This window comes from Ursus arctos, unplaced genomic scaffold (assembly GCF_023065955.2).
Source record: "Ursus arctos isolate Adak ecotype North America unplaced genomic scaffold, UrsArc2.0 scaffold_26, whole genome shotgun sequence".
Lineage (NCBI taxonomy): Eukaryota > Metazoa > Chordata > Mammalia > Carnivora > Ursidae > Ursus > Ursus arctos.
Window position 1 is genome coordinate 43,069,893 of NW_026622941.1, and position 13,274 is coordinate 43,083,166.

The following is a 13,274-nucleotide window of genomic DNA, read 5'->3' on the forward strand; positions in this document are numbered from 1 at the left end:
TTCTCCAAAGACAGGCCTGCTGGACGAGGCTTCTTGGGGGCAATGGAACCGAAGGTACCTGAGCCCTGGGACCGGGCGCTTCAGGGAGCCATCGGAGCCAGTAGGAAGGCGCCCCCGCGCCAGCCTTTCCTTCCCTCTAATGGCGACTGCTGAGGCCTGGCCGCCAGCCGCGGGCAACCATACACTTCGCCTTGTGAGGAGCCGAGTTATTAAGGCTGAAGGCCGGAGAAGGTCAACTCCAAGCCCGAGCAGTGAGGCCGGGGAGACAGGCCCCCGGGCCTGGGGCTTTGCCCTCCCCGAGCTCTGCACCACAGAGAAAAACAAGAAAGGCTGGGGGGGACCGAAAGTCAAGAGGGAAGGAAAGCATTGAGGAGGAAAGAAAGGAGCCAAGGATAAATTGTGTCCTAAAGAAAAAAGGAAGAAGGGAATGAAGAAAACGACTTAAGAAAGAGAGAAGAGCAGGAAGAAATGAAGGGGGAAATGAACTGCAGGAAAAAAGAGAAGGAAAGAAAAAGAGAAAGAAGCAAATAAAGAGAAGGATGAAGAAAAAGAAAGGAAGGAAGGCAGGAAGGAAGAAAGGAAGAAAGAGAGAAAGAGGAAAAAAAAGATGCAAAATGATTCTTCGAAAAGGAATGTAGCCGGTAAGGGAGGAGCGGGGGTTTTTCTCCGGAGCAAGCCGGCCCAACCACAGCCCTGACTCCCTACTGGAAATCCAGTCTACTGGGGCAGCTCGGGAGCAAATCACTAAAGTGGGGGGTCAGGCTTCCCCCCACCAAGACATCTTCCCATCTGTTTCCTTCTCTTAAAGCTTCTTTCCGAAGTGTTTGCTGTCTGGTTTCGATTCAGGAGGCAAAGTTAGGTAACTGGCTGCCTTCGGCAGGGCAAGAATGCAGCTGTGCTGGCTCAGGTTTATCAGACTTCAGGACGCGGGATCGTGGGGAGCACGTCTCTTAGGTAAAGGTGAATATTTGTGTCTGTGAGCACAATGAAGGGCAAGTTAGACAAGTGCATAACCGGTAAAGTCCACGGCATCTGGGTGCCAAGGCGTCCAGCGTCCAGATGTGAGAGGGACTCTGATGGCCGGGCTGCCAGGGTGGCTGCGAGATCCAGAGGAGACCAGAGGCCCTTCCAAGGGTCCTGGGTCTCCCATGTCTCTCTTGGACCTGTTTGAAAACCTCTCTCTTGGGCTTCTGAGCATTCTGCTGTTTGCCTGGTATTTCCCTGCTCCCAACTCAGTCTGGGCAGAGCCCAGTGTTAGCGAAGGAGAAAAGCAAAAATTTCCTTCAAGTTTTGGGATGAGAATGATTTATCTGGGCCTCCAAACAAGAGGAAAAAAGCCTGCAACTTTCCCCACTGGTGTGATTTTGTTTTCCATTTCACTTGGAGAGATTTCAATACATCAACTTTACTATTATTTTATTTTATTATTTTACCCCAAAGGGAGAGACGCTCTTTCTTTTTTTCACTCCACCTTTGGAATGTCCCAGATGATTTCTTTAACCTGTTGGGGAAACTTTCCTCATTTTCCTTGGAAAAATCGGGGTGTTTCTGGGGGCACGTTGAGGGCTGGAGCCAGGGAAGCAGCCGCAGTTCCTTTCTGTTCATTGAGTATACATTTTCCTTCTTCTGTTTTCACATGGGGACCCCTAGTACCCCAGCCCTCGGCCTGTCCTCTGGAACCACCGATCTTCCTGGAATAGTCAGGGAGCGAGCAAGGGGCACCCTCCTCCGCTCCCTGACTCACAGTCCAACAGGCAGCAGGAGGCCCAGTCCACCGTCCCTGCTGCCCTTTCAGGTTCTGGGTACCAGGAGGAAGCACGCAGAGTGCCAGGGCTCTTGGGGTGGGTGAGATTGGCCAAGATGTAGGCAGCCTGAGCCCCGCTCTGGCCTGCAGCCCCTGGATTTTCACCGCCCCAAGTTGAGGCAAGAAGGGGGAGCCCCGGAGTCAGGCATAGGCGCAGGTCTCTCAGCCTCCCAGAAAGTTGGGGAAATGGTTTAACAGGCTGAGTAGAGCCGCATAGACTTCTCTTGACCCCAATCCAGTTCCCGAGGGGCACAGGCCTGAGGGTCTGGGCTCTGTGGCGTAGGACCACTGGGTGCCTGGCAGCGGCAGCAGGCGGGATGGCTGTGGCAGCCCGAATGCCTTTGAACGCCAGGCCCGGACAATAGGACGGAAACGGCCTTTGCTCGTGGCCTCGGGAAAGACCGAGCCCAAGGGGGCAGGGCTGGGACCCACAGCCGACTGTAGTTTCCTGGACCCGCTCAAATGCTCCCCTCGCCCCGTCCTCACCCTCATGTCTTCCTCTCTTTCACCTCCACTGGGGCAGAATCCCAAAGTCTGCAAAAACCCAACAAGTTATTCAAATCTGCGTCCGCTCGGGGTCTTGTTTAACAGCTCCGGGTTTGCGTTTATCCTGCGTAATTAGAGGCAAACATTTGTCCCACCGGGGGTCCCACTTAGGCTGATGAATTTGATTTCTTTTTTCATTAATGGGCCGTGTTTATCATACTTCTAATTATTTCAACTTTAAACACTATTCGTTCTTGTGAGAAGGTGAGAGCCGTGGCTCCTACTCCCAGGGGGATTATTTCCATTAATAGTGGCAAGGATTCTGAAGCGGCTCCCACCCCTCCCAGGGCTGCGGTAAGGTGTGAGTTTGGGCTGGGGGTCGGGCTGGTAGGGAGAGACAGGTCCTGAGGCCGAGCGACTCTGCTCTTCTCCTGCTGGCTCCCCAGCTTAAGTCTTGGGGCTCGCTGTTTTTTGAGAGGTAATCTGGAGTTCGTCTTCTTCACCCTCCACCACCTTTCTCGCCCCCTCGGAGGCTGGGCTCAGATCCTTCCCCTTCGAGGTTCTTGGCAACCTTCCACCACCCCAGCCAGATCCCAGCCTGGCCCGGCAGAGGCTCCAGGAGCCCTGTCCCAGCTCCCAGCTGCTAACACCGAGAGAAAAGTCAGGAGAAGCTAGGGTTGGCCAAGCGGTACCTGAGTGTGGAGGAGAGGGGCCAGCAGACCCCTAAACTGGGGGCAAGGGCAGGGGACTGGGACGCCAAACTCCGCGGACAGGCACACCAGGCGGGAAAGTAAAGGAGACGTGAAAGAGGGGGAGGCAACCCCCCAAAGCCATATAATTCTCAATTGCTTTGGTCTTTAATTTCATCGCCCCATAAATGAGGAAATATCAGTTCCCATACTAAATTTTTATCCCCGGCTGATAAATATGACGGGGAATTTTCGTTGGGTCCTCGTAAAAGCGAACAGTTTCGATCAAACTGGTGGGGAAAGACTTATGCAGATAATACAAACAGAGTGGCCATAAAGTCTCCGCCGTTTCCCGCGGGGTGGGAGGTGGGACAAATGGCTCCCTGGATTGACTGCTGCCCGGGCTGTCCCAAGTCTCGTCTGGGGCCTAAACAGCCTAACCTTGCCCCGGCCAACCCCAGTGCCGAGCCCACGGCGACCCCTGCAAATGAAAACACAAAACCATTTCTAATCTCCCCTGGCTGGCCCTGCAAGCAAGTCACACATTACACATTTCCTGCCAGTGTTCCCAGGGTCCACGGGCCCTGTGCCGCCTCTCTGGCCCCCGGATGAAGGAGTTCAGTGGATTTCTTTCCGAAGTCCTTTTCTAGCAGCCGCGGGTTTGGGCCTCTCTAGAAGCGATCCAACCTCCGCACTCCTCCACGCCAGGGTGCCGGAGCACCGGTCCTTTCCCGGCCAGGCTGGAGCCCTTTGGAAAATCGAAACCCGAGGCTTCGTCCAGAGGAAAATGCGGGGCGACCGGAAAGACAAGTTATTTTCCAGATTCCGTTTCCTGAGGAAGGGGTGGAGAGTTTAGTTCGCTTTGGGAGAAAGGCGATGGAGAAACGGAAAAAACTATTTAAAACATACCTTGTCCCTCATTTCTCGTTTTCCTTTATTAAAAAAATAAAAACCACGCAACACACCAATTCCTCTTCTCCATTCAAAAATGCCCCCAGCTCATTCGCTCTGTAAAGGACACTTCTCTGGGTCAGATTTTGTCGCATCTGGTGTCCTAGTTTCCCGTGTGATACGTGACTCCCACAACGCAGCGGAGGCCCTGCAGGTTCCCTCTTCCTCTCTGGGAATATTCCCTGTTTTAGTGGGGGCAAGGTCAATTGGAAATTGAGGGCTGCCAAGGCCTGGAGCAAAGCAGCCGAACCGACTCCAAGGCCAAAGCCTTCCAAGCCCCTGAGAGGGTGACCCAGGAGCCGCCCACTCTGCCAGGCCTGGACTGCATTCCCGGTCCGGGAGCCGGCGCCTCTGGTCTCAGGCTTCCTCCTCCCCCGACTCCTAGATCCACTGGAAGCCTCCTTTACCCTCTGGAGCAGCCCTGAAGTGATGGTGCCCCCCTCCCTGGTCCACTCCAGACCCTGGAGATTCCCCCGTCAACCCCCACAAGGAACTTGTAACTCAACCAGCTTCCATGAAGGGAGGTCCCCGAACTGAGCTCCCAGGCCAAGCCCGGCAAACCGGGACGCAGGAGAGCAGAAAGTTTAGTTCTGTTTGGGATTCCTTAACTTTTTTCTCCCTTTCTCTGCCCTCTGGAGTCCTCCCCCCAAACCTCATCCCACACCCATCCCAAGGGAAGCAGCGGGGGCGAGGGCCAAGGAGAGGAAAAGAAGAGGTTAAAGAGAAGGCAAGAAGTACCTGAATCGTGTCTTGACCTTTTAATTTGAATTTGACTGTTTTGAGCCCCAGTTGCCTGGCTCTCTCCCTCTCTCCTGCATGTCCCCCCTCTCCGCCCCACTTTCGCCAAGAGTTACAGGCTGGTTCCTGGGTAAACAAACCCCATTCTCCGTAGAACCACCCCCCCACCCTCCTCCACCCCTCTCCTGCCCCTGCCCGGGGGCGCTTCCTTTGTTCGCGGGGAAGGGCTCCGGCGCCCCTACCCCGAGGCGGCTGCTAGGTGGCGCTGTTACTCCACGCTGCGCGCTCCTCCTGCCGACAACTTGACCCCGCTGACGTCACGGCCGTCTGAATCATCAAGGCCATTTTCAAATCCCATTGGTCTAGCCGTCACATGGTGAGGACCGAATGCGCGGATAATTATGGAGCTGATATTTCCCCCCCTCCCCTTCTTTTCCCTCCCGCCCCTCCAACCGCCCCCCCTCCCGGATGGGGAAAAAAAAAGATGTCAGCTCCTCCGCTGTAGTATTGCTCCTTAAAAACCCCTCTCTCTGAAAACGACATGCCCTCGCAATGTAACTCCGAACTCGTACGCTGAGCCCTTGGCTGCGCCGGGCGGAGGAGAGCGCTATAGCCGGAGCGCAGGCATGTATATGCAATCTGGGAGTGACTTCAACTGCGGGGTGATGAGGGGCTGCGGGCTCGCGCCCTCGCTCTCCAAGAGGGACGAGGGCAGCAGTCCCAACCTCGCCCTCAACACCTACCCGTCCTACCTCTCGCAGCTGGACTCCTGGGGCGACCCCAAAGCCACCTACCGCCTGGAACAACCTGTTGGCAGGCCGCTGTCCTCCTGCTCCTACCCACCTAGTGTCAAGGAGGAGAATGTCTGCTGCATGTACAGCGCAGAGAAGCGGGCGAAAAGTGGCCCCGAGGCAGCTCTCTACTCCCACCCCCTGCAGGAGTCCTGCCTCGGGGAGCACGAGGTGCCCGTGCCCAGCTACTACCGCGCCAGCCCGAGCTACTCCGCGCTGGACAAGCCGCCCCACTGTGCCGGGGCCAACGACTTCGAAGCCCCTTTTGAGCAGCGGGCCAGTCTCAACCCGCGCGCCGAACATCTGGAGTCGCCCCAGCTCGGGGGCAAAGTGAGTTTCCCTGAGACCCCCAAGTCCGACAGCCAGACCCCTAGTCCCAATGAGATCAAGACCGAGCAGAGCCTGGCGGGCCCAAAAGGCAGCCCCTTGGAGAGCGAAAAGGAGCGGGCCAAAACCGCGGACTCCAGCCCAGACACCTCGGATAACGAAGCGAAAGGTAAGGCTGCCTGGGCCGCGGCGGCCCGGCTGGGACGCTCTGGCACTTGGTCTTCGTGGCCGGGGCGGGGGCAGGGGGAGGGTCGGGCCGAGGAGGCCTGGACAGTCCCGGGAATGCGATCCCGGCTTGCGATTCGTGTCTGCTGAGCGCCAGGCTGGTGGCGCGTCATTTGGCTAAGGAAGGTAAGCGGCAGAGTGGAGGGGCCGGGCCGGCAGCGGCCGTGGGCGCCGAGACCCCGGAGTGGTGCGCACCGCGGGCAGCCTGCGGGCGCCTTGTGCTGCCCAGGGCTGATGACGGCTCCCGGGCGCTTGCTGGCTTTGGTTTGCCTGCTCTACGGTGGTGACTTGGGGGGGGGGGGTTGACGTCCCTCGTTCAGGTCAGAAGCTTGCAAAAAGCTTAAAATGGCGATCTTGGGCCAGGGACTAGGGAAGGCTTGGGAGAAGGGGGATTTCGCTTTACTGCGTTTTCCCAGTTGAAAATTGTTTCCTTCGAAGCGCGGTTTGTTGTTTGTGGGTCTGATTTGCCTGTGTGGTATGGGCTCCTGCGGTTTGGGCTCGGCCGGGGGCCTTGGGCAGCGGGGGCTGGGGCGGAAAGAGGTGGAGGTGAAGGGCTGACCGCCACGTCCCTTCCACCCCCAGGCGCCTGGCTTGGGGATGGCGTTGGAACAGGGCGTTTGGGATGGTGTAAGTTTCTTGTCTCCCCTGTTAAATTTCTTTGTCTTTTTCTTTTCCTGGTTAAATTAAAAAAAAAAAATTCATTCTTTTCCAAAAGCAGCTTACAAATGAGTGGTTGGAAAATTTCTGTGTGCGTGGCAAGCGGTTTTCTCCTGAAAGGGAGTGTTGCTTTAGTTGGATTTCATTGTGATTTTGGTTGGAGAGAGAAAGCCTAGCCGGAGTTCAAGCTCAGGGTTCAAGATTCATTTCTGCTGCAGGAACTGGGGGCCTCCAGGACCTTTCTCTGACACCTGGAGAAAGAATGTGGAGGAAACGGGAGCAGTGGAGGGAGACTGAGGGGACCGACTTTCCCTGAAAAGTTGGAGCAAAAAGCATCCAGAAAGGCCCAACTGGGAGGAGAGGAATAAACCTGTTTCCTATGGCACTGACTACTGGAGGCTGTATATAAGTGGGGCTCATTGATGCAGAGGCAAACGAGACCCTGAGAGCGGAGCAGACTGGGGGCGGCCTGGATCCCGCGGTGCTTTGTATATGGATGCGGCGCACACGCACGCCTGGCAGCGACCTGTGTCACACTCACACACACACGCCTCTCGCATGCTTTGCGCACACTCACGCATGCCCGCTCACACATGCACGCACACACACACACAGGCACTGTTCTGGCGGGCAAGGGCAGAGCCTTGCCCTCTTGGGTCTCCTCTGCAAAGGTGGCCTTGGCAAATCAGCCCATAGACACGCCAGCCAGAAGGTGAGCAGGGGTGTGATCATGAGGCTGAGGGAGACAGCGAGGTGCCCACACCCAGGAAGGCTTCGCTGTGGCACATGTGCAGCAGGAAAGCTTCATTTTGTGCCCTCCCCCCAGACCCTGAGCTTTGTTGGGAAAGAATTGTAGGGTAGGAAAAGCTGCGTCCTAGCCCCACCAAAAGCAAAGTCAAGGTTAACAAGTCCACCTCCTAACTCAAACTACCCCATTCTGGCAGGCTCCCCTTTCTCTCCTGCCCTCCCCACAACAACCTGAGCCCTTTCACCCCAACTAATCCCTCTCAGTCTGCACTTCGCCTGTGCCCTTCTTGCCTCCACTCCCCCCCATATGGTGTCTCCACCAGGCCAGACGCAAGGGGCTTTTGGCCAGACTTCCCCATTTGTAATTTCTCCCTTCCCCCCAAACCCAACAACCCCAATAAGAAAACAAGTAGGTCAGAGGTAGATGTGGAGAACCTTCGAACAATTTAGCAAGAGGCTGCAGGTGCAGAGGTGGGAGCAGAAGTAAGGACATTCAGGTGTCTTAAACTACAGCCTCAAGTTTGCTCCCCTCCCCCGTTCCCCTAGGACCCCTGCCTCACTCCCCATCAAGATAAGATCCAGGAATCTGGCAGTTCCATTTGGCAAAGGGGGGAGATAGAGCACAAAGCCATCAGCAGTCACCTTTGCTGGGTGCCCTTCTTGGGTCTCTGGCTCTGGGTTTTTTCCTAGAAAGGATGGCCAAGGGTTCCTCTGCTGCTTGAGGAGCAGGGCTGGTCCATTTCAGCAAGAATGTGTACCAGGGAGAGAAGCTGACAATGAGATAATGGGAGATACACACTCTAGCTATAGCATGTCCTATAGATAGACACGTGTGCACACGTGTGTGCATTTGTGTAGGAGTGTGTCTCTCTACAGGAACACACATGTATTCCATACAGGCATTCATATCTCCAGAGACTAGATGGAGATTGCCAGGAGGCTGCATTTCCTCAGGGTATCTCTCTCCCTTGACCTTAGGTCCTATGGCCGGGGCAGTTGTCTGAGGACCCCTCAGCATGCCCCAGAGCTGTTGTCCCTGACCTCTGCCGCCTGCACAAGCAACCCTGCTCCAGCTACTCACACCTGGGGGAAATGGCCAGGAGAGGAAGAGCTGGCAACAGGAGATTGAAAGGGGCAGAGTTGCTCTGTGGCCCTTCAGGTGGGAACAAGGGCTGGGGGTCTGGAACAGGGACAACCGCAATGGCCTCTGGCCACAGGGACTAAGGCGACACCCCTCCGTCTCGCCACTGAGTTGAAAGGCGTCAAAGCTCTCTGGGAATGGCTCTAGGCAGCAGAGTAGACTCTGCAGCCCCGTCTGGGGCCTGGGAAGCGCTTTTCCTTCTGGTTGGATTTTTCCAGAACTGGAATGGAGCAGAGAGGAGGGAGGGCCTGGTGAGGTTGAGAGTGCCCGCCAGGGTCAGTAAGCTGAGGGAGAGTGGGAGTACTCAGAATCTACTAGGTCAGGGTGGGTTTGGGTCATTTAATTAATAAATGCTTTGGAGGCAAGAGCTTTCTGTCTTTCCCCATGGAAGTCTAGACCCCACAGAAATTCTAAGAGCCCTGAGCCCAAGAGGACCCCACCAGCCAGGCCTGTGGGGCGAGAGCAGCTCCCCTGTGCTCCCTCAGCCGCCCCCACAGCAGGCTGGCAAAGGCTGCAGTGTGCTGCGAGGGTTTGCCTCTTCCAGGGATACTTATGTAAATAATGTTATTTTTAACAGAGGAGATAAAGGCAGAAAACACCACAGGAAATTGGCTGACAGCAAAGAGCGGAAGGAAGAAGAGGTGCCCCTATACTAAACACCAGACGCTGGAATTGGAGAAAGAATTTCTGTTCAATATGTATTTGACGCGAGAGCGCCGCCTGGAGATTAGCAAGACCATTAACCTTACAGACAGACAAGTCAAAATCTGGTTTCAAAACCGCAGAATGAAACTCAAGAAAATGAACCGAGAGAATCGGATCCGGGAACTGACCTCCAGTTTTAATTTCACCTGAGCGCGCGGCCTCCCCTCCCCCCCCTGCCCACTCCTTCCTTTCCCCGCCCCTCCTCCCTTTGTGCCTGGTGGTATATTTTTTTTCCTCCCTGAGTATAAATGCAACGCGCCCGCAAAAAAGGCAAAGACCTCAGACTCTCCTTCCAAGGGACCTATGGTTTGTGCCGCGAAGATGCATCCGCCTAAAGCATGAGAAACGGGGTGCGGGGTGTGGGGTGGGGTGTGCCCGCATAGATGAGGGTGGGAGTGTGGCTGGTGTGTGTGTCAGCCCCTCACTCACCCACGCACTCACACACACCACCCTGTCCTCCATGCAAAGTTAAGGTCGAATCCACCCGATCATAGGGGGAAAAGAGGGAAAAAATCAACCAGAGAAGGTCTGTAATCTCGCAGAGCACAGTCAGAATCGCTCCTTCCTTGCTGCATTTCCTCCTTAGGATAATAGACGTTTTGGAAAGTTCGGCTAGTGTTTGTGTGTTTGTCGTAGCGCCCAGCGCCTCCACCAAACCCTCTCCGTGTCTTTACCTCCCAGTCGCTCTGAGAATCTGCTTGAAGTCTCGTATTTGTACTGCTTTCTGCTCTTCTCCCATCCTCCCAGCAGCCCCCACATTCCCCCGCCACTGACACCTCAGAAGTTCCATCCAGAGGAATACAAAAAAAATTTAAAAATGAAAAATAGAACATAGTGAAGCCAAGACAGACTCCCCCCCCAAATACCGCCCCTGTCCCTGTCTGGGAGTTGTGTTATTTAAAGATATTCTGTATGTTGTATCTTTTGCATGTAGCTTCCTTAATGGAGAAGAAAATCCTAATAAATTTCCAGAATCGTAATCCTCAAACGGGTGGTTTTTTGTTTTTAAGTGTTTTTAGCAACACCCCCACCCCAAAAGGGGCTGAGTGTGTGCATGTGTGTGTTTTGTGTTTGACTCATCTCCTAGAGCCTTTCTAGAATGTCTCTTGGCGGGTTTAATGTAAGTGAGAGACCATAACGTTGATTTAAATATTATCCAGGTGACCACAATAAGTCAAGGTCATAAAACAGTAATGTCAGGACGGTCTTGGTGCGCGAGAGAGGTGGATTTTATGATCTGCAAATATAATGTGGTGCTGCAGTAAAAGATGCATTTAAAGGTGACTGGAGGAGGGAAAGAGGCAGAGAGCAAACTGCAATCTTGAGGAGCAGACGGATCTGATTGCCTGGGGTGCTGGGCCAGGCGCACCCCACCGCTGCTGGGGGAACCCCAAGAGCCCCCCACCTATCCAAAGAGAGGAATAAACTTAACCGCCGGAGGGGGACGAGGAGCTCAGCCACCCCCCCCCCCCCGCGACAGCAGCAGCAGAAGAAGCACGGGCAGAGGCAGCAGGAGGAGGAGGCGGCGACAAGGTAAGAGAAGCGGTTTCTTGTTCTTCTCTTGGCGGTGGAGTGGGGACTAGCGGCGTCCCCAGGTGCCCGGCGTGCGGCAGGCACAACAGAGAGGAAGGTGTTTCGGGCATCCGAGCTTGCTGAGAGCCCAGGCTTGCCTTGTGGCCGCTCGCAGCGGAGGGGCAGTGGCCGGGAGCTCCCTCTCCTCCCCTAACCGACCCGCTGCCATGGGGTTCGGCGGTTAAAGGGATAAATTGGTGGTTTTTGGCTTCTTTCTCTACGCGGGCACTTAGGGTCGCCTCGAGGTCGACACATGGATCTAGATGTCGCTCAGTCTGGTCGTCTGCTGGGGGATGAAGAGGGAGGGTGGACTAGAGAGGGCTGGAGCTGGAAGCTTAGGTTTCCTGCTTTCTGCTGGTTTGGATACGAGCCTTATTCAGGCTCTCGGTCCCCCACGCTCCCTGGCCGTGGGGCTTTGCCAAGCGAGTGGCCTGATTGGAAGAGGCTCTGGAGCACAGGCGCCTTGGTTCGGCCACCCATAGAGGCGGGGAAGCAAAGCAGAGCTGAGAGAGGGAGAGGATCAGAGGGAATCCAGGAGGAGAGCACAGAAGAGCCAGATGGACAAGACAGGGGACCCAGCTCAAGAGTGGAAGGACACTCCAGCTTCCCCCAGGGCCAGGGCTAGAGGCAAGGGAATAGCTCCACTGCGGGGCTGGGGGCGGGGCGGGGGTTTGGCGGCTGGAGGTCCCGTTTCACTAGAGTTTCCCTGAGCAACTGGCTTAGACCAGAGGCTGTTGAGGCAGTCAGACCCCTACCCACCCAGCCACCCAAAGTCTACTCTCTAGTCCTTAGGGAGGTTGTGGGGGCGGAAAGGGGGACGGGGCTGAATTTCTTCCTTCCCCAACCCCCTTCCCTTCTCCTCCCGATAGATGCAAAGCCGAATCTCCCGCCCTGCTCGCTCAGCTGATCTGTGGCTTAGGTAGTTTCATGTTGTTGGGATTGAGTTTTGAACTCGGCAACAAGAAACTGCCTGAGTTACATCAGTCGGTTTTCGTCGAGGGCCCCAACCCGCCTGCCCCGCTCCCTCCCTCCCCAGTGGGACTGCCCCACAGCCCCCTCCCAGACAGGGCAAAATGGGTACAGACCGAGGAGGGCAAGCTGGGACTGGGGCTGTAGGACAAGCCTGGGGAGCCCCCCTTTATACTTTCCACTCCTCAGCCTGTCCCAATCCCTGTGACCGAGGCAGAGGAGTCTTTCCTGCAGCTATTGTTTCCTGGGCCCAGCTGATGGAGACAGACAAAGAAAGTCTATCCAATTCCAAGGAAATTGAGGAATTTGAGGAAGAGATGGCCTGGTGGGCCAGCTCAGTTGGGCAGCAGGGTGGGGCAGGATCAGAAGGAGAGAGAAGGGAGTCTCTGGAAGGGCTAGCTTCTCTCACCTGCCAACCTCCAAGGACAAAAATCTGCCTCCAGTCCGCTGGGGCTGGAGCTTCCCCTTAGACAAGTGGGGTGCCTGGGGGGGGTCCCCAAGAGTTGGGGAACTCTGAGCGCCAGCTCAGCCACCTCCCCTTCCCTTTCTATAGCTCCATCCCCATGAGAAGGGCATATTTAGGGTGTTAGTAGGTTAGAGGAAAGCCATCAAGTCCAAGTAGAACCCCCCCCACACACACGCACATACCCTACTGGGAAACATCAGGGCAGGAACCTGGCTCTAGTCTCTGTCTAGCTGTCTGTGGCCCATAGGCCTTGGTCTGTTGTGTCTGAGGCTGTCAGGCAGCTGCTTGTCTTTGCGCTGTGTGGAAATGTCTGGGTGAACAGAGGCTTCCAGCGCCCACCATTACCATATTGTTGGGAAGGTTGTTGGCTGATGCCAGGGGGAGGAGGGGAGAATAATGGAGTAAAGGAGAATCTGAGCAATGTGAAACTTTGCAAAGCTTCTTCCCCTCCTGTCCCCACCTGGTTCCTCAATTCTGGCCCTGGTTGCTAGAGAGAAGGCTCTCAAAAGAGGCTTTTCTGCCTGCAGAGAAAAATGGGAGGGGGGTCAGGGAGAATGCGGGAGATACATCCCTGTTCTCAGAGGGACTGGGAAAGAGAGAGCCAGAAGGAGAAGGACAGACTCCTGGTTCTCTTCCTTTGAAATTGTGATTATTAAAGCATTATCAACTTTGAGACAGGGGAACAAAATTATGTCCCTGTAACAAAATATATACACGGAGTTCTATATTCTCACAGTGGTCTGCTGGGGGGATGTATCTAACCTTGTATATGCGTGTGGGTCTGTTTCTATATCTCTGTCTCCTCCAGACTCTCTCAAATCCCCAGCATATTTTTTTGTGCATACTTCATGTATTTTGCTCTCTCTCTCCTACAAAGAGATTTCTTTTGACCCCAAGGAGGCTAGAGAAGAAAATGGGAAGAGAGCCTTTCTTCTCCCTAGCTGAGTTTGTTAGTCTGTCTTTCTGTCTATCCCCCTGCCTTTTGTGGGGGGAAATAATCTCTTCC

At 55.2% G+C, this 13,274-nt stretch overlaps 1 protein-coding gene and 1 long non-coding RNA gene across 3 annotated transcripts; one reads left to right on the plus strand and one right to left on the minus strand.

The window, feature by feature from the left end:
• Window positions 1–1,627: 1,627 nt before the first annotated feature.
• Window positions 1,628–4,803, minus strand: LOC130544871 (uncharacterized). Of its 2 annotated transcripts, XR_008961555.1 has the most exons (3): window positions 4,669–4,803; window positions 3,889–4,112; window positions 1,628–3,811 (listed from the first exon to the last, which is right to left on the minus strand). It is a non-coding gene; the product is annotated as an uncharacterized LOC130544871 (long non-coding RNA). The 2 variants fall into 2 exon arrangements; XR_008961554.1 differs by lacking the exon at window positions 3,889–4,112.
• A 288-nt stretch (window positions 4,804–5,091) lies between these two features.
• Window positions 5,092–10,241, plus strand: HOXC10 (homeobox C10). Its single transcript, XM_026501697.4, has 2 exons — window positions 5,092–5,955; window positions 9,134–10,241. Exons 1-2 carry the CDS (start codon window positions 5,295–5,297, stop codon window positions 9,409–9,411), a joined length of 939 nt encoding a protein of 312 aa, XP_026357482.2. The 5' UTR covers window positions 5,092–5,294; the 3' UTR covers window positions 9,412–10,241.
• Window positions 10,242–13,274: the final 3,033 nt, after the last annotated feature.

Bases quoted from the DNA above. Each gene is read 5' to 3' on its own strand.
- HOXC10 (XM_026501697.4), top strand. From the start codon at position 5,295: ATGTATATGCAATCTGGGAGTGACTTCAACTGCGGGGTGATGAGGGGC. The intron at 5,956-9,133 runs GTAAGGCTGCCT...TATTTTTAACAG, and splicing joins CTCGGATAACGAAGCGAAAG to AGGAGATAAAGGCAGAAAAC.